Genomic DNA, 24,964 nt, shown 5'->3' with positions numbered 1-24,964 from the left:
GTTCATTTGAAGTCATTTTAATAACATCATTTGTCATTTTTAGATTTACTTTTCTTCATTATGACTCTTAACATTCTATTCTATTGAAACAAAATTTGAATTATATATCTACTCTTTCAACAAAAGACTCATGTAATATTTGAGTAATAATGCAATTTTGAATTACAGGTATGGTTAAAATATTTGTAAAGGACATTTTCTTTTTCAAAGAAACTTTAAAACAAAACATTTTGGAAAAGAGAATATAACCAGTATTCAATGAGGGAAAAAAAACCTCGTTATTTTCTTAGGAATTTGTATTACAATCTAATACAAGTAATCAACAATGCCACACTTCACACTAAACAATCCTTACCACTTAAAATTACAAGACAGAAAAAGGACTATATTTAAAACTTGAATACTATTTCGAATGATTTTTTCTAACCTACCTTAAGCCATACATTCAATATAAAGTTATCAAAATTTTGTATCACATTAATAATTCCTTTTCTGGGGTTGGGACTGTAGCTCAGCAGTAGAGCACTTGCCTAGCACATGTGAGGACCTGGGTTCCATCCTCAGCACCACATTTAAAAAAAAATTAAAAAAAGATATTGTGTTCAACTACAACTAAAAAAATAAATATTAAAAAATAATAATTCCCTTTCCAATTCTGGATACAAATAAAAAACAATTACCCTTGACTATTCAGCAATGTTTTCTTTAGCTGCAATAATAAGGAAATGGAAGCTTAACTGTGGGAGCCAGTGAAACAAGTGAAGTTTGAAAAGGGTCCCCATAAGTTCTAACACTCGGTCAGTTTTGAAGAAACTACTCTAGAAGGGTTAAAATTTTGGATTCTACACTGAAAGTTTGAATTGAAACACTGAAAAATTATCTGGCAGTAGATACATTTAAGAACTTCATAAACCATCTATTGGTTTCATGATTCTAAGTTTTCATGACAGATTTTATCTGGGAAAAAATCATCACACGATAAATCAGTAAAAAGACAGATTGGGATTCTTTCAAAAAAAATAATTTTTTTTTAAAACAAGGCATCCAGAACACCAAGGCAATAAAGGCCAGAAATACATACAAGACCAAGAACATCTAATAATCAGAGAACAAATTCTGAAACCTGCTGGTGGGTTTTATTAAAAGCATTAAATTTCATTAATAAAATGGTACAAAAATCTAAGACTTTACCATCATTTCTTGCTCAAAGCGCCGGAATATTTGTTCTCGTTGCTGCTGCAGCTTGCTATTGAGCTGTTGTTGGGCTCTTTGCTCTTCTTTCTGAAGAAATCTTAACTCTCGAAGTTCCTGACGTCTGTGACAAAAAGTAATAATTAACAACAGAGAGGAAGACAGAAAAAAATTACACTTATGAAATAACATTTTTAAGACCCAATTTTTAAATGAAAAAGAATATGTTGTCTACCCACCTGAGAAACCTCAATTCCTCAGTTTTGGAGTCACTGTCTGTAACTATCTTCGACGTTGTTACACTCACTTCTACACCATCGACAATAAATTTGCGTGTTTTCTTCAATGTTTTCTTTTGTCTTCTTGTTTCCTGAGTGAGATTTTTACTTTAGTTAGGTTTTATGTAAGGAATACTGAAGAAATGAAACTTTTTTCTTCAAAAATAAAAATAGGGCTGGGGATGTGGCTCAAGCGGTGGCACACTCGCCTGGCATGCACGGGATGCTGGGTTCGATCCTCAACACCATATAAAAAAAAATATATTGTGTCCACCTAAAACTAAAAAATAAATATTAAAAAAAAAGTTAAAAATAAAAACAGATGCACAGCCCTGACAACTATACATGTGAAATAAGAATATAAAGTAGGGAGACTAGCCTCTAACCCTTAAACTTTGACCTTCGAACTCCACTTCCTTTATGGATAAATTCAATTTTTTTAAAAAGTAAAATTGGGCATTTTGATTACATATATATATAACTTCTCTGACACTACATAATTAGGAACAAGTGAATGCTTCACATAAATGGATAATTAGTATAACTTACATATCGACCACTTTTTCTTCATCTTTTCATTTTTGTGATTTCTCAGATACCTCTGCCTTTTTACTGACAAAACACTTCAAAATGAATTCCTGGGACTTATCCCTTAAAATATCTAAATCTATAAATCTGAGGGCAGCTGGCAATGTTTTTTGAAAAGGTTCTCTGGTAAGTTTTAAATGCTGTCAGGACAGGGAATCAAAATCTATTTAACCAACAGCAATAATGCCAACAGCACTCCTCCACTAGGGCCAGGGTTGGATGTGTGATTTTATAATTACTAGAAAGACAGTGCCTCTACTATACCCCAAAGCACCTGACCTACCTACTAGTTACTACCTAAAAACTCTTTATCAAGACCTTTTTAAAAATTCTGTTAATTGCTCAACAGGCACCCCAAATCTTTTAAATGTATACAGAAATAACAGAAATATAAAACTCCTACAAACACATTTTGATAAACCCAAATGTGTAAAGAGCATACTTGGTTTCAATATGGAGAAGGAGGTTATAGCAGAGAGAGCAAAAGTAAAAACACTAAACTCAAAATGCATTAGAATTTTACAGTTTGCCTCTGGCACCTTTTGATCACCTTTCTAAAAATTCTCTTACTCTTTCATCCTCCAGGACCCACAATCTTCATGTTCCTCTCCCTAGCCCTGGGAGGCTACTACTGGACTGCAGTAGCCTCCCCAGACTCCCTCTAAAATTGAACACTGGCATGCTCCAAAAAACTAATCTGCCTCCCTTAATCTCCAACTTTCACATTTCTTCAGTTTCTCCTAAAGTATCCACAATTACTATCTCCATAATTCTCATAGAAGAATTTGTATTTTTAAAAGAGGCTACTAGGTCAGTGAATGAATTTTGGATTGGTGGAATTTCAGTTGGCAAAACAAAGCAAACTGAAGAGAAAAGAAAAAGAAGAAAATCCAGGCCAAGTAACACTTTGGAGTGGACAAGTAGGACGATCAGTCGTTCTGTGGAGGTCTGTCCCTATGGTCAGTTTTCCTACGTTGCTTATGCTTGTCAATCTCCTCTTATTTATCAAACCAAAATCTCTAAGAAGTATTTTTCCGAAGGGTAATTCATAGCTCAAACTATTGGAACCCCACAGGATCCTTTGTTAAGATACTGATTATCAGGACCCTTCCCAGATTTCTACATAGCTCCCCTCATAATTCCTAAGCACACCAAAGACTTGAGAATTATGCTCTAAAAGCTCCAAATGTTCTAGGTTTTAGTTTTTGGTTTTGTTTGTTTTCCCACAAGGCTATCACCTGTATAAGCCAATGGTAAGTGGAGGATTGTTTACCTCCTAAATGTGCTTAAAAATAGATCATTCTTTCAATTTTTCAGTTCTTTCATATATTAGTCATCATTCCTCAAATCGCACCTAGATATGTGCAATAAAAGACTCTAAATCAAACTAATCGACTATATACTGTAATTATCTACATTAGGTGTACAAAAATAAATAGGTCCTACCAAAGGACTGAAAGAATATAATCAAAATCTCTCTTCTTGGTTCTTTTTAATTGATTGCCTTAATGACCAAGAAAGAACTCAGAAGGTTAGTATTATTACTCTGATTTAATGCTGCTTTATTTTCAAGACATCAATGAACTCTAAAATTGCCAAAATGACAAAAACAAAAACAAACAAACAAACAAAAAAACCCAACCAAGGACCCACATGTACTTACTTGTAAAGATATTGACCCACTGTCTTTAGTTTTACTTAGGAAGCTAGAGATGGATAAATTCAAGTCAATGCTGCTATTATCAGCAGCAGAACCAGTGCCTGAATCAGTATCATTTTCCTTCTGATTCTCAGATTCTGGTAGCAGTATGGTTTCAGTTTTTGATAAAGCACCTATTTCTCCTTTATTTTCTGCATCTTCAGAGTTGATATTAATACTGGGTATTGAAACAGGCTGAGGTTCACTGGGCTGTGAAGTTGCAGAAACTTGAGATTCTATTTTAATTGGCACTTCACGTGGAATTTCTTTCTTCTCTGTCTCTATCTGAGCAGTGGCTTCCTGAGCATCCTGAGTTTCACTTCCTACAGCCTTTTGTTCAGTATCAATCACTGCACTTCTGACCTCTATTTCTTCAGTGCCACTTAACTCACTAACTTCCTCAACTTCATTTGTCCCTGGTTCTTCATTGGTCTCCAATATGTTCTCTGAACTGTTGACTAGTTGTTCTTCACTTTTAACTTCTACAGATCTTTCATCTACATCTTTAGTCTCAACTATTTCTTTAGTAGGAGGAACATCCTTAGTACTACAAACCTCAGGACCTTCCATGGGCTTATCTATTACTTTCTGGGCTACTTCAACCACTTCTTTCCCATCATTAGTCTGAACAACCTCAATATTGTTTTCAACTGCCTTCTCAGCAACATTTGTTGCCTCATTTGTCACTTTGCTACTATCTATCACCTTGCTACTATCTACCACGTTGCTACTATCATTGATCATATCATTTTGAGTTCTGTCATCTTTTTCCAATTTCTCTGGGGTGTCCTCCTTTGTAAGCCCAACTTCATTGTCAACTACCTGAATATCTGTCTCTTTTTCTCCAGTCTCTTGAGAAACTAAATCAACTGTCTGAATGGTAGAATCTTTCATTTCTTCAGATTTTATAAATTTATTTTCAAGTGTCTGTTGTTTATCCTGATCCTTTTCTCCCTCCTGTTTCAAATTATGTTTGTTATTTGTTTCTAAAGTTACTGTTACATTATTCTCTTCTCCTTCATTGACTGAATTAATGCCCACAGCTGCCTGATCTTCTGTGTCAGGCAGATTTTCCAACTTGAGTCTCTTCTCTCTCTCATTGTCCTGGATTACTGTTGGTCTATCATGGTATTCAGACACAGCTTCTAAATGAGTATCATTTGTATCTTCATTAATACCCTCCACAGCCTTTTCAGCTTCAGCAGTGGTGAGTTTTTCATTAAGAACTTTGCTGCTAAAATTATCCCCAGAAGAATTGCGTTCTGTTTTTTCTGAGACAGACTCCAAAATACAAGCATTTTGTGAAAGTTTATCTTCTTCTGAACTGGCAATACTAAGGTCAGAGGAGGCACGCTTACTTGCAGGTATTGGCTAAAAAAGATTTTATACATTTTTAATGTTAAAACAGGATTCAAGATGGTGATCAAAACAATGTTTACAATGGTTTAATATCTATATTCAATAGAAGTTATTGAAGTTATAATTTAAGGAATTAACAGTTCTTCAACAATAAATATGAGAAAAATAAGTAGTAAGAAGCAATCGTTATTAACTTCACTTTTAAAATTAAAGATTTTATACTCCCAGCCATCAGTTTTATTCCTTAGATGTAGGTACAATCCCCCACCTCAAAGCACAACTCTAAAAACTAAATAAAATTTCCTTTCTAAATACTGACCAGAGAATTTTCTGTTTCCTCATCATCATCTTCCTCTTTACCATCTTCAACTTCTTCTGTTACTTCAGCCTTTGCTTCTGCTATCAATTCTCGGATTGGTTTATTGGAATCAACAGTAACAAAGGGATGCTGTTGAGCATTAAAAGAGAGAGAGCTTTTGGTAAAAAAAAATCCACAACTGGATTTTTGGGTTTTTTTTTTTTTAAAACAAATCGAAGTAGGCCAGGCACTATCCTATAATCCTAGCAGCTCAGGAGGCTGAGGCAGTAGGATCCTAAGTTCAAAGTCAGCCTCAGCAATGTAGCAAGACACTGTCTCAAAATAAAAAATAAAACGGGCTGGGGATATGGCTCAATGGTTAAGTCCCCCTGGGTTCAATTCCTGGTACCAAAAAAAAAAAAAAAAAAATGATTTGAAGTAATTTTTATCAAAAATGAAAAGATCTGTTATATATGGGTCCTAGAAACATATTTGTTTCTGTATATTTAAAAATTTATCATTAAAAGTTTTAAATTAAAATGTAAAGCTAGTTTCAAGTAAGTACAAGTCACTTCTTAAAAAAGTAATAGCTATTAAATCCTCAATAAAGCTGGGTGTGGTGGCACATGCCTGTGATCCCAGCTTCAGAAGGCTGAGACAAGAGAATCACAAGGTCAAGGCCAGCCTGAACAACTTATCGAGACCCTGTCTCAAAATAAAAAGGACTGGAGATGTAGCACAACAACAAGCACTTGCCTAGCATGCACAAGGTCCAGGGTTAAAAAAAAAACTTCAACAATGAAATTACAAAAAGCTTTACAGTTCTATCCAAAGTATCTATAATCACCTATTTTGTTTCTGAGATGGTTTTAATATTCTTAAAAGAAAACATTCATCTCTGTATACTCAACACTTAATAGTGTCTGTCACAGACTAAAACTTTCAAAGTAGTAAAATAATATTAGAAAGTGTATACTAGGGATATGCTTGTTGCACACAGCAAGGCAATTTTTTTTCTGCTTTCCTCCCAACCCTCAAATAAATAGGTCAGGACTAGTACAATGTAGGAGTTACACAAATCATTCTAACAGATTTGTCATTCTGTTTATTTATCTATAATATTAATTATTTGACAAGCTTTTATTTCAAATATTATAAGCAGATCCCACTAACCAAAATTAAACTATCTGATCACTTTAACATCATTTTTTAAAAGCCAACAATATTTACTACTGAACACAATAATAAAAAAAAATTAAAAATTAATTAGTTCGTGGTCCCTGTCCATAAGGAGCTTGCTTTCTAGTAATTAGAGAAATATAATGGAAATAACTAACAAAAAGAAAAGAATGTAATTAAACTAAATCAAAAAAACACAAGAAAGGGCTGGAGATAGAACTCAGTTGGTAGAGTGCTTGCCTTGCATGCACAATGTGCTGGGTTCAATCCCCAGAACCACACACACACAAAAAAACCCACAAGAGAAATGGCTTATAAGAAAAAATGGCTTAATTTCTCTTAGTAATGGCAGCACATGTTAGTAAAAAGCAAATGTTGACTACTATACCATGTATTTCATCTTTCCACAGAGAAACTCAAGTGGGAAAAAAAATAACCACAATAAGTGAATTTGAAATTGCATTATTTTTAAGAGATGTTAAAGCAATACAATTTGCTATTATCACACTATCCCTATTTTACCTGCAGTAGTTGAGACGTAGTCCACCTGGCATCCACATTCTTTTCCAAGCATTTCTTTAGAAAGTCCTTAAAATTTGAAGACCTTCAAAATAAAATTTTAACAATGACATTCTATTTTACTTTCTTGTTATTAAAATCAAACAAAATTCCTTAATAAACCATGCTTAAGTTTAATTATGTATGTAATCTTATTCATTCACCATTAAGAAACCTAGTTGGGCTGAGGCTCAGTGCTAGTGCACTTGCCAGGCATGTGTGAGGCACTAGGTTCGAATCTCAGCACTACATATAAATAAATAAATAAAATAAAGGACTATCTATAACTAAAAAAAAATTTTTTTAAAAAGAAAACTGGGGCTGGGGATATGGCTCAATTAGTAGCGTGCTTGCCTGGCATGTGTGAGGCACTGGGTTCGATCCTCAGAACCACATAAAAATTAAAAAAAAAAAAAAAAGAAAACCAGTTTATGAGTATAAGATGTTATAAAACTTATTCTTCTATAAATATATATTAGATATATATTAAGAAGGTACATAGTTGATCACTGAGATACAGCTATATATTTACAAGTATGCCAAAAAATCACAGATTATCCCATTATACTAAATTTCAAAAGTATATATCAACCACATATATACGTTACTTTCTTACACCACAGAAAATACTTTTTTCATGCAGAACTCACTCAGGTTTTTTCCTCTGTGTGGTGTAAGAAAGTAACATACATATTTTTTTCCTTTTTTTTTTTTTTTTTTTTTTTGGTATAAGGATTGAACCAAGGGCACTCAACAGCTGAGCCACATTCTCAACCCATTTTTTTTTTTTTTAAATTTTCAGACAGGTTCTCACTAAGTTGCTCATGGTCTTGCTAAGTAGCTAGGGCTGGCTTTGAACTTGTGATCTTCCTGCCTCAGCCTTTGGAGACACTGAGATTACAGGCATGTGCCACCATGCCTGGCTGATATAATTTTTTTTTGTATGGTCATTAAGTCTTGAAAATATAACCAAAATCAATTTTCTGATTCATGTAGTTTTTGTACCACATAACCAAACTTAAATGCCCTTGGAAAATTAGAAAAAATAAAATGTTGGGGCTGGGGATGTGGCTCAAGCGGTAGCGCGCTCGCCTGGCATGCGTGCGGCCCGGGTTCGATCCTCAGCACCACATACAAACAAAGATGTTGTGTCTGCTGAGAACTAAAAAAATAAGTAAATAAATAAAATTTAAAAAAAAATAAAATGTTAAAGTTTTGCTTCCTGAAAATCTTTCTTTAGAATAATTTACCATCGTGATGGCTGTGCTAATGTAGGAGGTTCAGATTTTGCTATTTTTAGCAGCACTCGCATTGGATTTAACTCATGATGAGGTGGTTCTATCTCAGCCATTTCTATTAAAGTGATACCCAGGGACCAAACATCAGCTTTATAGTCATAGGGTCTGTCCTTCGATGTCTCACACATGACTACTTCAGGAGCCATCCTATGAAGACAGAGAATTTGAAAAGTTGTTAGGATGTTTAATTTAAGAACTGTTATTAAAAAAAAAAAAGAACTGTCATTTCAAACCATACAGACAATATAATAATTATTATTTGTTATTATTATTGAATTATAACTATTGACATGACTAATACTGTAAATTCATAAAAATACCTACCAATATGGAGTGCCAATAAAAGAATCCCTTCTTTGAATTGTCCTTGTGTTTTTAGCTGATACTCCAAAATCCGCTTAAAATAAATAAGCATACATTAGCATTAATGATAGCTTTTAAGCACAGTTAATTGTACTCAATGGGGCAGAGAAGGGGAATATTACAAGAGTGAATAAGGACACTCTTATTAAAGGGTAAATAAAATAGAAATAATTTCTCTACCATTCTAATCTTGACTATATAGTACCACTTTTCAAAAGCACTGCCAAAGTTTACATCCTCAACACACTAATACCACCATCTTCACATCTTCAGATGTTAAATTCTTCAAAATTGAAAACAAAAAATAGTAACTTCCAAATAGAAGAGTGTATCCACTTCAAAGCAAACATCAACTAGTGCTACAGGATGCAGTTAAATCAACATTTTTTTTTCCTATGGTGTAAAAAAACAGAAATTCTACCAAAGGAATCTTTATGACAGCATTATGATTTGCAAACATCCTTGTAAAACTGTATCAGAAAAGAAATTGGAAACTTTGTGTTTTCTGATTTAAATTATAAAAATAGCCACATTGTAGCTTTATCAGTTGTCAACTCCATCTCTTCATCTCAGATAACCACTAAAGAACCAATTCATTGTTTTGAAAACTAAATAAATAAAAAGAATAAAGCATTTTCCTATCTTTTAATATGGACTATAGTTCTAAATAGTCAAATAGTTAAAGAGGAGTATCATCTTATTAAAAAAGACTGACAATTCATTTTGCCACCCAAATCAAAGAAGAAATCTAGGTATGAAGCATCTAAACACCAATAGCTGCTAACATCAGAAAAGAACAAAGGGAAACATTGCATGTCTCTTGATGAAATAATGCAAAACCACCTGTTTGTTTTACCAAAGGATCAGACTTGAGACTCATCAAGATTTTGGATTCAGTTACCAATTTGAAGGAAATATAAAAAGGAAATTATTGAAATCATCATTATAATGCAATCAGCAAAAAGCAGTTGGAGGGAAATGATATAGGTCAAACAGCCCAGGTCCTTTGGGCAATGTTTTCCACCTTGCTTTCATTATTATTTCACTGAAGGACCCTTTTAAGACAAGTTTTCCTAATCTTCCCAGCCCACATAAAAATTTAATACCACACATACACTGTATGTATGTTCTTGTATTCTGGATCTTTGAGGGAATCACAAACCACTATAATATCTAATATTCTTTGCCCCAAACATACTAATTATTGTTCTCTGGATAGAGACATTATTGCCTCCATAAGAATGCACACTATCATGTTAAGAAAGAGATATAGGGGGCTGGGGTTGTACCTTAGCGGTAGAGCACTCGCCTAGCAAGTGTGAGGCCCTGGGTTTGATCCTCAGCACCACATATAAATAAATTAAATAAAGGTATTGTGTCCACCTACAACTAAGAAATATATATAATTTTTTAAAAGAGATATAGGGGATTCTGCAAATTAAAGGAGACTTAAAAAGAAAAATTTATATATGGGCAAGTTTAAGTTTTTATAGAGATGAATAATGGGTGACTGAACCATTAAGAAATGCAAGGAAGTCACTGCTGTAAAAATCAGGATGAAGCGTGGAGAGAGGAGGGACAGTGACTAAGATAGACAAGTAGAAGAACCTCTGGGATGTCTAACAAAGTTTAATTTTTTTTTTTACCTAGATGATGATTTCAAAAAACTTTTGCCTAAAAAGCTACAAAGTAACTACACTATATGGCTTTTTGTGTGGTTTTCAATATCTGTGTTTATGTCACATTAAAAAAGAAAAAATAATACTGCATATATGTAGATGTCATGACAAAATAGTTAAAAAAGTATTTATAATAGTTGCATGTATTTTGTCCTTTTAATATGCTTCCAAAATGTGCAAATTAAGACTGCATCACTATATTTTTTTTTTTTACAATTTCATCTTATATGGGTTCTATCTTCCATTTGAATAATGGATGAAATAAACTCCAATCTAAAATCTACATCTAATTCTTACAAAGTTCATTACTTATTCCTTCAGTGTAAGAAAACAAAATTAAAATACTAGTACTTACACTTACTTTAGGTATCCTTTTCAAACCTAATGTTACTTTGTTAGTTTATCTAGGGTACTATATTAATAACATAGAGTATAAAACTAAACATGAAAAAAAGAAACCTGCTAGATTTAAGTTTTGGAAATAGAGATAAAATTGAGTTAGTGGTACTATACTATATTTATTCTAAATGTAAAATATTAACATGTATTAAATCTATTCACAAAAATTGAAGGGAAAAAAAACATCTTTTAAAAGTTTGTCCTTTTGAAAATAAAAAAAACTATACTTATGGGCTGGGGTTGTAACTCAGTGGTAGAGAACTTGCCCAGCATGTGTGAGGCACTGGGTTTAATCCTCAGTAGCACATAAAAATAAATAAATAAAAATAATGGTTTTGTGTCCATCTACAACTAAAAAAAAAAAATTTTTTAGGGCTGGTATTGTGGCTCAGCGGTAGAGCGTTCGCCTAGCACGTGCAAGGCCCTGGGTTCGATCCTCTGCACCACATAAAAATAAATAAAAGTTTTGTGTCCATCTACAACTAAAAAATAAATTTAAAAAAATTTTTTAAACTAACCTTTCTTACTTTTTTTTTTAAAGTGTTATATTAAAAATCTATAGGAATCTGGAAGCTAATGCATATTTATTAAGGAACTATTTAAAAAAACTAGTAAGGAGTAATTCTTCATATGTCACCTATTTGAGTAATAAAATAATATTAAGAAACATACACACAGTGTAAATCTCAGAACACAAATACAAATGTTTTATTTAAATGAATAACTTACCCAATTTAATATCTCCATCTAAGGTAAAAAGAATGTTGCCAGCTTTTAGATCTCTATGGATGATTTTATTATCATGTAAGTAGTTCAATGCCTCTAAAGTCTGCTTGCAAACTACTTGTATTTGGGACTCAGTTAATGGTCTCTCAAGTTCTACAGAAAGTAAAAACAAATTTTTTTTAATTTTAAAAATCTGCATTTTTATACAATGAAAACATAGCAGTGAGCTATATCCCTTTTGGTATATACCATCACTGTGAACTTGTCAAAGATCATATAGAGTAAATTTATTTTACAAGAACTAAATATCTATAAAATAACTTTCCAGATATATTATACAACATTTCATTTTAGAACTACAATTATCCAAGAATATGAAAACACAATTAGGGGCCAGGGTTGTGGCTCAGTGGTAAAGCACTCGCCTAGCACGTGCAAGGTGCTGGGTTGTATCCTCAGCACCACATAAAAATACAATAAAGGTATTGTGTTCAACTACACTAAAACAAAAATTTTTTAAAATTGATTAAATTGATTTTTTAATTCACTGAACTTCACTCAATAATTATATTACACATACATATATATAAATGGTTGAAATCCTTTACTCTTAAGTGTAATTTAAAAGGTAAACATAAAGAATAAAAAGGTATTTACCAAGCATCACAGCATCTACTGCTCCACCTGCACAAAATTCAATGAGGATCTGCATGCAAATAAAAAAGCACGTGTCTAAAACTACATTGAGTTTCAGAATTTCTTCTTCAATTTAGCAAAAAAGATAAAGAAATAGACACTGAACAATCTGGGTTATATAAACAATATTATGGTAAACATGAAGATTTTTCTTTGTCAAAAGAGTTATAATTCTTAATATACATTTAAGAAAGCACAAAGAAATCACATTATGAAAGGAAGTGAGTTGTTGTTAAAATTCTCTAAAATTACCAGGTACAGAGTTTTTATTCTATTAAATGTTCACTTTTTTCATCACGGAAAGATTTTATTACTCCCATTTTAAGATAACTATTGTGGAATTATGTAATTAATTATCTTCATTCTTTAAATATATTAAGACTAAATCATAAAAATATACATACAGATTTCTTTCAGCCTAAAAAAGTAGAATATATATATATGTATATACATATATAGAATGTGTGTGTGTGTGTGTGTGTGTGTGTGTGTATATATATACATACATACATATATATACAAAGCAAAAGTCCCTGCTTTTTTCTCTCTCTACAATACTTAATTTTTTCAGGTGTTTGCCAATTATAATTATTTTCAATGTCATTATATTCTGTAAAAAATAATTTAGAAGGTATATCATTATTCATCCTCTAGATGAGTAAACAGATTTACAAAGGTTAAGTGATTTATACAAGCTTCAAACTGATAAGACTAGGATCAAAAGTATAAGCCTTCTGCAAGAAGTGGTGGCACATGCCTGTAAACTCAGAGACTCTCAAGGTTGAGGCAGAAGGATCACAAGTTCATGTGCTACGCAAGTGCTCTACTACTGAGCCATAACCCCAGCCCCTGGATCACAAGTTCAAAGCCAGCCTTAGCAACTTAGTGAGGCAGTAAGTAACTTAGTGAGACTCTATCTCAAAATTTAAAAAAAAAAAAAAGGAGAGGGGCAGGGGCTAGGATGTAGCTCAGTGTTTACGCACTCCTGGGTTCAATTTACAGTTCCAAATAAATAAATAAATAAGAGTGTGTGTGTGTGTGTGTGTGTGTGTGTGTGTGTGTGTGTGTGTGTGTAAAAAGCCATTTGAGGGTGCTGGGGCTGCAGCTCAGTTGTAGAATGCTTGCCTAGCATGTGTGAGGCACTGGTTCGATCCTCAGCACCACATGAAAAATAAATTAATGAACAAAGATATTGTGTGTCCATCTACCACTAAAAAAATATTTTTTAAAAAATTTAGATTTCCAGTCAATAATTCTTTATGTTGCTTACTGTTCTTCCCTAACACTTTGCTTCTTTCTTCAAGGAAAAAAGCTAAAACTCCATTTTAAAATCTCTCTTGATTAAACTATGCTAGAACAGAACAAGTAACTGACTAGTTATCATAATGAATATTAACATTTTACTTTTGTATCTGTGCCTATTTTCTTAAAAGTGAATGAAATTTATATCTACAACCTTAGTCACTATATAATGCACTGAAATTGAGCCTGGTAATATATTAAGATATTTAACATTTACAATAAGCATTTTATACTTTATACATGATTTACAAAAATTTTTAGGATAAAAATTTATAAGCAACTTCTAGGAAAACAAAGAAAATTTAACAAATTTAAAATAAATACTTAAACTACAATAAGGACATCTAATTTCATACTTTGGGAAATTCAATATTCTTAACCAAGTTTTTCTACCTGGATCCAATGTCAAACAATTAGGATGAAACTGGTATAACTGGAAACTTAAATCTGAACAACTGTTGAAGCTGTGGGTAATTGTGTTATTAATGACTCGCTCATCCACAGATCAATTCTCATTCAAGTAATATAAGTAAAAAAATAGAAGAGGTAATACATAAAATAGGTTTTCACTCTCTCTTTAGGACAATTATCTCATTTAAGCCATTCCATAGATCAGTATGAAATACTTACCCAAAGATTGTTTTCATAATAGAAAGCATCTAGAAGCTTGACTATGTTTGGGTGATCACAAGATGCTAATATATCAATCTCAACCATATAATCTTCAAGTTCTTCTTCAGATTTAGTGTCAATCACCTTTGCAGCTGCTAAAACATTGGTCTCTTTATTCTGTGCCTAAAAATGAAAGTACCAGAAGTGTCACACTTCAAATGTATACTTTTAAAAATTTATTTTAGAGCAGTTTCAGGTTCACAGCAAACTTAGCAGAAAACAGAATTCCTTTACACCCCCCACTTCCTCCCTCACACACAAAACCTTCCCCACTACCAAGTCTGCACCAGGGTGATAAATTTGCTACAATGATAAACCGACATTAACACATCATTATCACTCAAGCCATAGTTTACATTAGGGTTCACTCTTGGGGCTGCTCATTATCTATTACTTTCAACAAATAAACAAATGGCATGTATCCACCATTATAATATAACACAAAAGTTTAGTGTGCTCTAAAAATCTTCTGGCTATTCCCTTCTCTCTTCTCACCAACTTCTGGCAACCCCTGATTTTTTTTATTGCCTCCTTAGTTTTGCCTTTTCTAGAATGTCATAGTTAGGATCTTACAATCTGTAGACCTTTCATATTAGCTTCTCTCCCTTAGGAATATGTAAAGTTCCTCCAGGTCTTTTCACGGCTTGATAAATCGTTTTTGTGTTGTTGTTTTTTTTTTAAGAACTCAATTATATTCCAGTTCAGCTGTGCCAGTTTATTTATTCATTCATCTGATAAAGTATATACTGATTGTTACCAAGTTTTGGCAAATATGAATAAAGTTGCTATAAAAATGCATGTGTAGATTACTATGTGGACATAAGTTTTTACCTCATTTGGATAAATACCAAAGAATGCAAGTGTTAGATCCTATGGTTTGTTTAGTTTTGTAAGAAACTGCCAAACTATCTTCCAATGTGGATGTGTCATTTTGCAGCAACAAATGTGAATTACTGTTGCTTCAAATCATCAGCACCATTTAGTATTATCAGTGTGGATTTTCACCAAATAGATGTGTAGTAGTATCCTATTGTTTCAACTTCCAATTCCCTAATGATATGAGATATGGAGCACCTTTTCTTTATTAGCCAAGTTTATATCTTTGGTGAGGTATCTGTCCAAATTTTGGTGAGGTATCTGCTCATTTTCTAACTGTTGACGTTTTGGTGGTTTTGTTGTTGTTGTCTTTCTTTCTTTCATTCTTTCGTTCTGTTCTGGTTTCCAGTGTTGGGGACTGAACCGAGGACATGGTACATGCTAGGCAATTGCTCTACCACTGAGCTTCATCCCCTGTACTTTTTTTTTTTTTTTTTTTTTTTGAGAGAGAGAGAGAGAGAGAATTTTCAACATCTATTTTCTAGTTTTCAGCGGACACAACAGCTTTGTTTGTATGTGGTGCTGAGGATCAAACCTGGGTCGCACATATGCCAGGCGAGCACGCTACCGCTTGAGCCACATCCCCAGCCCCATCCCCCTTACTTTTTAAAATTTTATTTTGAGACAGGATCTCACTAAGTTGCCCAGCTAGCCTCAAACTTATGATACTCCTGCCGTAGCCTCCAAGTCGTTGGAATCACAGACATGCAACACCTGGCCAATTTATTGGTTTTTTGTATTGGGCGCTTGGGGATTTGAACCCAGGGTCTTATGCATACCAGGCAAGCACTTTACCACTGAGCCATATCCCCAGCCCCAATTTATTGTTGAGGTCTTTGCATATTTTAAATAACATTCCTTTATCTGATATGTGCTTTGAAAATAGTTTTTCCCCACCTGTGGCTTGTCTTCTCATTCACTTGACATACCATTTTAAAAAGATAAATAGTAACTACAACTTGCTATGCATACTGCTAAGTGCTTAGTGCTTTAAATCATCCCACCAAGTGGGTCAGAGTGCTAAGGATTCAAATTATGGTTTTGCCACTTATTAGCATGTTGCTTGGGGCAACTTTAAAAAAAACGTGTGTGTGGGGGGGTGTGTGTGTATTCAATACAATGTTTGGCACATATAGTAAGAATTCAAAAATATTAGCTGTAATTATAACTACTAATTAATTTTAACAATACCACCATGATACTTTATTATACCTACTTCAAAGGAGGATATATATAAACTTGGGCAGGTAAAAAGGTTTCCCCAGGTCATGTAGCTAATAAGAGGCAAAGAGTTTTTATATTCAAGTCTGCTTCCAAAGTGCACCCCCCACTTTTTTTTTTAACCTTTATCATCATCCTTAAAGGGTATACACCCACTTTGATATAAGGATTACTTTGAGGTAAAAGCACTTGAAAAAACAAATGCAAGAAGAAGATTCTTACAAAATTTCCCCATTCTCTTCCTGAAAAAAAGATTAAAAAAAAAAAAAAAAGAATCCTACTAGAAAGGTACCCTCTGTGTACCAAAAAAAAAAAAAAAAAAAAAAAAAAAAGCTTCAAAGAGAGTCATAACAGAACATTCTGTACAAATAGACCTTATTAAAACAATTCTTATTTTCATTTAGTCTCTCCACACAATTTACCAACTTTTCTACAACAATCTCTTTCTTTATTCAACCTAATACAAAAAGCATGTAGGTTTTGCCTTTCCTTTGCCACATAAAACTTTTATTAAATTTTATGCTTTTCTTCTGCTAATGTATGCCAATTTAATTCTCAGGTCCAAAGGGCAAAGGTCAAGTTTTTGCCTCCCCTACACCCTTTCCAGTCTTTCTGTATTTCCATCAATTTGGTCATTTTTCCTTGCTCTAATTAATTTAACTTTTCTATTTTCTTTCTTTGGGTGAATAACTTCTCACCAAATGGAAAGTTTCAAATATGTGATAGAGCAGAGATTATTTTTTTAGAAATCAGATTTTAAAATACTAATCAGGTTGTTTTAAAAGACATTTCAGTATTATATGTTATCATCACTTCAACAAAACTGCATTATTACCTAAAAAAAGAAAAAAATATTAAAGTTAATAACAGCATTTGAATCAAATGTATGATATGTCAAGATCATTGTAATGTTTTGAGCAACTAATAAAAAATTTTTAAAAAATAAAATAAAATAAAAATTTTAAAAAAAGGTTAATAACAGGGGCTGGGGTTGCAACTCAGTGGGAGAGCGCTTGCCTAACATACATGAGCACCGGGTTCGATTCTCAGCACCATATACACATAAATAAAAAAAATAAAGATCCATCAACAACTAAAAAATATTTTTTAAAAAAAGTAAATAACAAATGTTTCAATACATAAATATCCAAATCACACTTTTAAGAACTTATCATAAAGATATAATTTCATAAAATAAAAATATGCCTGCATAAAAATATGATCGAAGCAATAATGCTAGAAAAATTGAATCAGCCTAAATGTCCATTAACAGGAACTTCCTTAAATCATGTAGTATAGTTCTACAAAGGAAAATTACAGTCTTTAATCAATTGACTAATCAATTAATATTTCTTAAGATGGAATAGTAGCCACAACACATCAATGACTGAGAGAAAACAAGCACGAAAGATATGCAATTTCCCTAAAAATTACACATGAATTTTCACATATTGATGGCTACATAGGAAATACCTGGAGATACGTCATGGGTAAGGATGGTGGGGTTTCTACACTTATAAATTTCTGTATTTCTCATACTATTTTAATTTTTTAATGGACTTGCATTCTTTTCACAGAATGCAGAAGAAATAAAGTACTAAAAAATAAGCATATAAGAAATTTCTGAGATCTATTATCTAATCTTAGATATAATAAAGAATAAATGAAGCAGGTATCAGGCTTGCACATGGACATTGCCTAAGTAGATTATTGCTAAATTTTACTTCTTTGGGGGGAAAAAATAGAGGTAAAGAGAATACTACTGTTTGGGGTTCAGAGAATATCCTTCAGATATTAAAAACAATTTCCTTACCACTCTAAAAAGAACATTCTAATCCACTACATCATCAAATCTGGAATGCCTTTTTAAATTAGCTATTATTTCTTAGTTCACTAAGGAAAAAAGCACTTGGTAATTAACTATGACAATTCATCATTTAGAATTTTTCTTTTTTCTTTTTTTGAGAGAGAGAGAGGGAATATATTTTTTGTAGATGGACACAACACAATGCCTTTATTTTTATATGGTGCTGAGACTGAGAATCGAACCCGGGTCCTGCCCGTGCTAGGCGAGCGTTCTACTGCTGAGCCACAATCCCAGTCCCATCATTTAGAATTTCTATTATGCTTTTTGAACGGGTTCTTTTGGACATATTTAAAAATAAGCTGTTATCACATAACTATTATATAAAAAGCTAAATAATTCTTCCTATTCAAGTTTGACTCTTCCAATAACTATTTTTTCCAGTTATATAATGTCTTTGTTTTCCCACACAAAACTGTCCTCTGGCCATTAAAAGCAGTGGTGATGTGGCTTTCTGAAGAGCATCCCACCAGTGTCTCCAAGGTTTTCTTGGAAGCCAATGAATCCTGTTTTATAGGTTATAATGCTGGTACGTTCTTGATCTTACCACAGGCACTAAATGAAGATTTCTGGAGAAGAACCAAGTCTCACACTGACTCTTCAAAAGATCCTCAAATAGTTTACTGATTGAAATATTAAGGGTTTGCAACAGAATGATACCAGAATATATGTAAGTTCATAATACACAGGAATGATTGCTGTATCATGACCACCTAGCCAAGAACAAGGACAAGATGGTGTCAAACAAAAACAAAACAAAAAGACATTTCAGACTTTCCCAGTTTCAGAAATGTTAAAAAAAAAAAAAAGACCTGTTGTAACTGGTAAAATATGGCATTAAATTTGTCTCCCTCAGAAAGAGACTTAGAATTGAGTCAATAATTAGAACTCACCCTCCCCTGAGGCAGATGGAATAAACCAGTTAGAGATGAACCCTTCTCTTTACCATTTTAATTTAATTTGGAAGAAAAAAATCAGAAGGAACATATCCTTAGAAGAATACTATAAAATATAGGCCCTAGTAGAAGACCAAGAATATTGGGAGTGGAGCTACAAGTCATCCTGCTTCTGCATGCTATATATTCTGCATCTCTAAGATGTCCTAAGAAACAGTAAAGATGTATTTTTTACTTGCAAATGAAATAGGATGAAGGGGAAAAAGCAACTGACACTACATAACCTCTAAAGTTCTAGTAACAGATTCTTTATTCTACTGTCCTGTATATTATATCAACAATGGTATCATTTGGTTTAATATAAGTTATAAATAAAAGTTACATTAGAAAGTACAGTGCCTCCAGGAGCTATGAATATATTTAACCTTTGAGATGTCCAGAGTTCAATCCCCAGGGAGGGAAGGAGGAAGGGAGGAAGGAAAGAAGAGAAGGAGAGAGGGAAAGAAGGAAGGTGTTTTAAAATAAAATGCCTCTTATGTTATTGCTTGAAAATAATTTGATTACTCATAAGAATCTGGTTCTAAAGACCTCTAAAACAATAAAACTGAAATAAACACTGCTATTGTATGACACTAATCTTTAAACAAATATAAACAGACTAAAAAATATTCTTAAGTGTCATCTATGTAATATCAAAAGGCATGTCATCTATGTAATATCAAAATGCTTCAAATAAGACAAAGGGGTTTTTTTAGTGTTTTATTTATTTATTTTGCTTTTTTTATATTGTTCTGGGGACAGAACCCAGGGCCTTGCATATGCTAAGCACATGCTCTACCACTGGGCTACAAATAAAGATTTAATGAAATAAGCCAGGTACAGTGGCAGATGCCTGCAATCCCAGCAACTCGGGAGGCTGAGGCAGGAGGATTCCGAGTTCATAAGCCAGCCTCAGCAAATCAGCAAGCCTCTAAGCAACTTAGTGAGACCCTGTGTCCAAATAAATATAAAAACAGCTGGGGATGTGACTCAGTAGTGAAGCACACCTGGATTCAACCCCTGATACCAAAAATATACATGTACTTAATGAAATAACTAAAGATTAATAAAATAATGGAATAACAAATTCCAGATATTAATTTAAAATATAATTTCATTTGCTAAAAGATTTCTAAAGATTAGTCATGAACATTCAAAATCACTGTTTTTACTTTCATGACTGATCAATACAGCTTGGTCACTTTACATAAATAAATAAGGAGCTGTGGGAAAGCATATCTTACCTGAATTTTCTGTACTGGTTTTATGCGCTGAAAAAAGGTGGGTAAAAATTTTTCAATAGTGATTATGTCCTGGGTGATGAGTAATTTTTAAATCCTCATTTATTTTCTTTCTAGAATTCTACATTTTCTAAGCCTATAAATTTTTGTAATGAGAAATATATTTTAATTTAATATTTATATTTTAGTTGTAGTTGGTTGCCCATGCTAGGCGCACACTCTATCGCTGAGCCACAACCCCAGCCCTGAGAAATATATTTTAATAAACTCTCAGCTGGACCCAGGCATGTGACACATGCTTGTAATCCTAGCAACTCAGAAGGCTGAAGCAAGAGGACTGCAAGTTTAAAGCTAGCCTTGGCAACTTAGCAAGACCTTGTCTCAAAAATATAAAATCAAAAGGGCTGGGGATACAGCTCAGTGGTAGAAAGCCCCTGGATCAATTCCCAGCACCAAAAAACTAAACAATTTTTATTGTTATTCTTATTATTCTCAGCAGAAATTAAAAGATCAGCAAAAAAAAAGAGATGATTTCAGTCCCAAAGAGGTTATTAGTCAATCTAAAGGGAAAGTAAAAAAAAAAAAAAAAATGTAGAATAAATACAAAAGGAACATTTAAAAAGAATAAAGAATTCAATCAATTCAATAATCACTGGGGTTGATTCTGTTAATATGGATGATTTGATCTCAAGGTTGAAAACTAAAAGGTATCCTTTATCCCACCCACCAAAATAAGAGGTAAAATAAGAAGTATGAGGATATTCAATCATAACAAAATATAAAAACTAAACAAACCAAACCTCAGATCAGGATCATCTACTATATTCAAGGCATTGCTCAGGGCCGAGGAAAACAAAAAGACAACACACCTTAGTGAGCTGGGTGCAGTGGACCATGTCTGTAATCCCAACAGCTTGGATGGCTGAAGTAGGACAGGATGGTGAATTCAAAGCTAGCCTCAGCAATTTAGCAAGGCCCTAAGCAACTCATCAAGACCCTGTCTCTAAATAAAATACAAAAAGGGCTAGGATGTGGCTCAGTGGTTAAGTGCCCCTGAGTTCAATCCCAGGTACCAAAAAGAAAAAAAAAAACAAAAAACAAACAAACAAAAAAAAACACTGTAGTGACATCTGTTGCAGGAATAAAAGAATAAAATGCAATATAAAAATATACTGAAGTATGGTCAAGTGTTGATCTGCTAAAATCAATTCATTCTTTTTTAAATGTTTTTATTTGTTCTTTTTAATTATATGTAACAGTGGAATGTATTTGACCTATCATACATACATGGAATATAACTTCCCTTTCTTATGGTTGTATATGATGTGGAGTTTTACTGATTGTATATTCATTTATGAACATAGAAAAGTTATGTCCAATTCATGATGTTTTTCATATTCCCATGCTCCCTCCCTGATATCATCCACATATCAGAGACAGCATTCAGCCTTTGATTTGGGGGGGATTGGCTTTTTTCACTTAGCATGATGGTCTTCAGTTCCATCCATTTACCAGCAAATACCATAATTTCATTCTTCTTTATGGCCGAGTAATACTCCATTGTGTAAATATACCACTCAATTCATTCTTTCAACAAATATTATGTGCCTTCTATGTCAGGCACTGTTTCAGCTGCTGACAAAATAGCTCTTATCTTACGGCACTTATAATTACAGGAAATGAACAGTTGATAGGACAACAAATAAAATAGTATACAGGGATTAGCACTTTGGAAAACTTAAGGTAATAAGAAAAATAAGGAAATGGGGAAATGGGAGCACACAGGGAAGAGATTTCAATGTAAATAGGGAGATTAGGCCTAAAAGAGAAAATAAATGAGTATATAAATATCGATAAAATTCAATGATTTTATTTTAATGCTTTTTGAGACTAAATTTAAATTTTCAGCATTCTACAAACAATAGGGTAAAAAATTTTCAAATTATTTTAAGTATGAAGTCTCTCTTTCTCCTCCTCTTTGCAGCCTCTCTCTAGTGACCTCTATCTGTGAAACTTAAAAGTAAGCAGCTGACAGGGCAGAAATGTGACCCGCAGTCTTAGAAGCAGCATCACAAAGCAGAAAATAGAAGGGTTATGTTTGTAGGTGAGAGGAAATCGTTTAATAACTAGCATGATCTTTCTAAAATCTACGAGGATTGCAGATGGGAGAACTAAGACACAAGCAGTACCATGCATTTGGATAATAATAAATTTCCAAAGTTCCAAAGACTTAAGCAACAAGAGGGATGACAGTATAAAGAAAACAAATACTTTAAGACTGTTGTTACCTGTTTTAAATTATACATTAATTCTGGTGATCTTTTCCTAGTCTTGGTAAGATTTTGGTAGGAACAAGTGTCAATATTAAATAAGAATAAAATTATTCATCAGGGCTGGTGGCTAAATGGTGGAGCATTTGCCCATTAAGTACAAAGCCCTGGGTTCAATCCCTAGACTATGCCCCCCCCAAAATTAAAACACTGTTTGAGTCAGCTATTTCACTGCTATGAATAAAAGATCTGACCAGAACAATTGTAGAGTTTCAGAGGTTTTAGTCCATAGAAGGCCAGCTCCATTCCTCAGGGCTCAAGGTGAGGCAGAACATCATGATGTAAGAGTGTAGCAGAGGGAAATAGCTCACATGATGATCAGAAAACAGAGAGAAAGGCTCCACTCACCAGATACAAAATATATACCCCAAAGCCAAGCCCCAGTTCCCACCTCCTCCAGCCATATCCTACCATTTCAGTTACCACTCAGTTAATCCCTATCAGGGGATTAAATCACTGATTGGGTTAAGATTCTTACAAGCCAATCATTCTCCTCTAAATCTTCTTGCATTGTCACACATGTGAGCTTTTGGGGGACATCCAACCATAACCACCACTTAAGACATAGTAAATTATTGGTGAAAGCTATGTTCTATAAATTTGTTATCAGCATTCACAAATCATAGGGAAAATATATACATAAAATGTGTATGAGTACATCTGGAGGGGCGTACACACATACACACAGCTCACATAGGTTATAATCTTACATACTAAAAATGATTCATCCTAATAGGTTCTTTCTTTTACAAAAGAGAAATGAAGTTCAGGAGTGACATATGACTGACCTGATGCCATCTCAATAATATATGCCAGAGTTGGGATTCAAACCTCATCCAACTGGCCCCAGGTTCTTGCTCTATACTACAGAATCCCAGAATATCTCCATCCACTGATGATCCTCTTTTGACAATTGACACAACAAGGCAAAGTGTTAACTTGCTCAACTTTAGCTGGAAAAGTGCTGAGGATACTATGATTTGAACGACCCTTGTAAAACTTATGTTTAAATTTAATTGCCATTAAGAAGTGGGACCTTTAGGAGGTAATTAAGCCATGAAAGTTCCATCCTCAAGAGTAGGCTGGGGTTGTGGCTCAGTGGTAGAGTACTTGCCTAGCATGTGTGAGGCACTGGGTTTGATTCTCAGTACCACATAAAAAATAAATAAAATAAAGGCATTGTGTCCATCTGTAACTAATAAAAATATTTTTTTAAAGAAGAGTAGGATTGGCACCATTATAAAAGGCCGAGTTCATCCTTCTCTTACTCTCTTGTCCTTCCACCTTCTGGCAAGGGATAATATAAGTAGGCCCTCATTAGATGCCAGCCCCTTAATCTTAGACTTCTCAGCCTCCAGAATTATAAGAAAATTAACTTCTGTTCTTTAAATTATCTGGTCTATAGTATTCTGCTATAATAGCAAAAATGTACTAATACAGAAGATACAATTTTTTTCATAGCTCTAATACAATGTAAGCACTGCTAAGTATAGAGGTTAGGAAATGTGCAAATATAGATTTTGCAAATAATGAAGGTCTTTCCAAATTTCTGCAAAATATTACATAAATTCTTTTTCTAGAAAGTATTTTCATGTCATTTCCTGAATTATGCAAAAGAAATATGCTTTACAGTCTCTTTATATTCCCAAACACTATTTTTAATTTTGATGTTCTGGTTATTTATTTAAAACATAAGTCATTGGTTAGTCAAGATAAATCAATAACAAAATGATGTCAGTAATAATTTAACTTTGGCTAACTGCAGTTTCCAAAATACTTTACCAGTTCTCAGATCACACAGATTTCCCACTTATTTCCTACTTATTTCAGACTTACTTACTCAGCAATAATGAATTTGCTGAAAGAAGCACAATTAATAGATAACCTAAGAAATACATAGATTAGTGGAGCTGGGGTTGTAGCTCCAGCACATGTGAAGTACTGGGTTCAATTCTCAGCACCACATATAAAAAAATAAACTAATTTAATAAAGGTCCATCAACAACTTAAAAAATATTATAAAAAAAGAAATACATAGATTACATAGTTGAAAAAGAAAAAAACTGAGAACATAAGAGACAGGAGATTTTTTTAATATTTAAAAATAAGACAAAGATGTACCATTTTTAGAAATTAATTCAAGAAAAATCATGGTTTTTAAGTATAAGGAAACTAATTTCATTTATAATAGCATTGAAAAGAATAAAACACT

The 24,964-nt window shown here is 33.2% G+C and overlaps 1 protein-coding gene across 2 annotated transcripts in view; it reads right to left on the bottom strand.

Annotated features, from left to right (window-relative positions):
* The window catches only part of SLK (STE20 like kinase), a 56,044-nt gene that overhangs the window by 17,596 nt on the left and 13,484 nt on the right, over window positions 1-24,964 (bottom strand). For both annotated transcript variants that reach the window (XM_081267549.1, XM_081267548.1), the window contains exons 2-11: window positions 14,244-14,408; window positions 12,273-12,321; window positions 11,619-11,768; window positions 8,773-8,845; window positions 8,401-8,595; window positions 7,115-7,196; window positions 5,435-5,563; window positions 3,721-5,127; window positions 1,431-1,561; window positions 1,192-1,315 (exon numbers count right to left, since the gene is read on the bottom strand). In XM_081267549.1, coding sequence (XP_081123675.1) covers window positions 1,192-1,315; window positions 1,431-1,561; window positions 3,721-5,127; window positions 5,435-5,563; window positions 7,115-7,196; window positions 8,401-8,595; window positions 8,773-8,845; window positions 11,619-11,768; window positions 12,273-12,321; window positions 14,244-14,408 — 2,505 coding nt within the window. The remainder of the gene's footprint in view (window positions 1-1,191; window positions 1,316-1,430; window positions 1,562-3,720; window positions 5,128-5,434; window positions 5,564-7,114; window positions 7,197-8,400; window positions 8,596-8,772; window positions 8,846-11,618; window positions 11,769-12,272; window positions 12,322-14,243; window positions 14,409-24,964) is intronic.

The sequence above is a fragment of the Spermophilus citellus genome, assembly GCF_964194105.1.
Source record: "Spermophilus citellus genome assembly, chromosome: 15".
NCBI classification, from domain to species: Eukaryota; Metazoa; Chordata; class Mammalia; order Rodentia; family Sciuridae; genus Spermophilus; species Spermophilus citellus.
The sequence above is the reverse complement of the archived record's forward strand: the minus strand, read 5'-3'. Positions and strand labels throughout refer to the sequence as shown.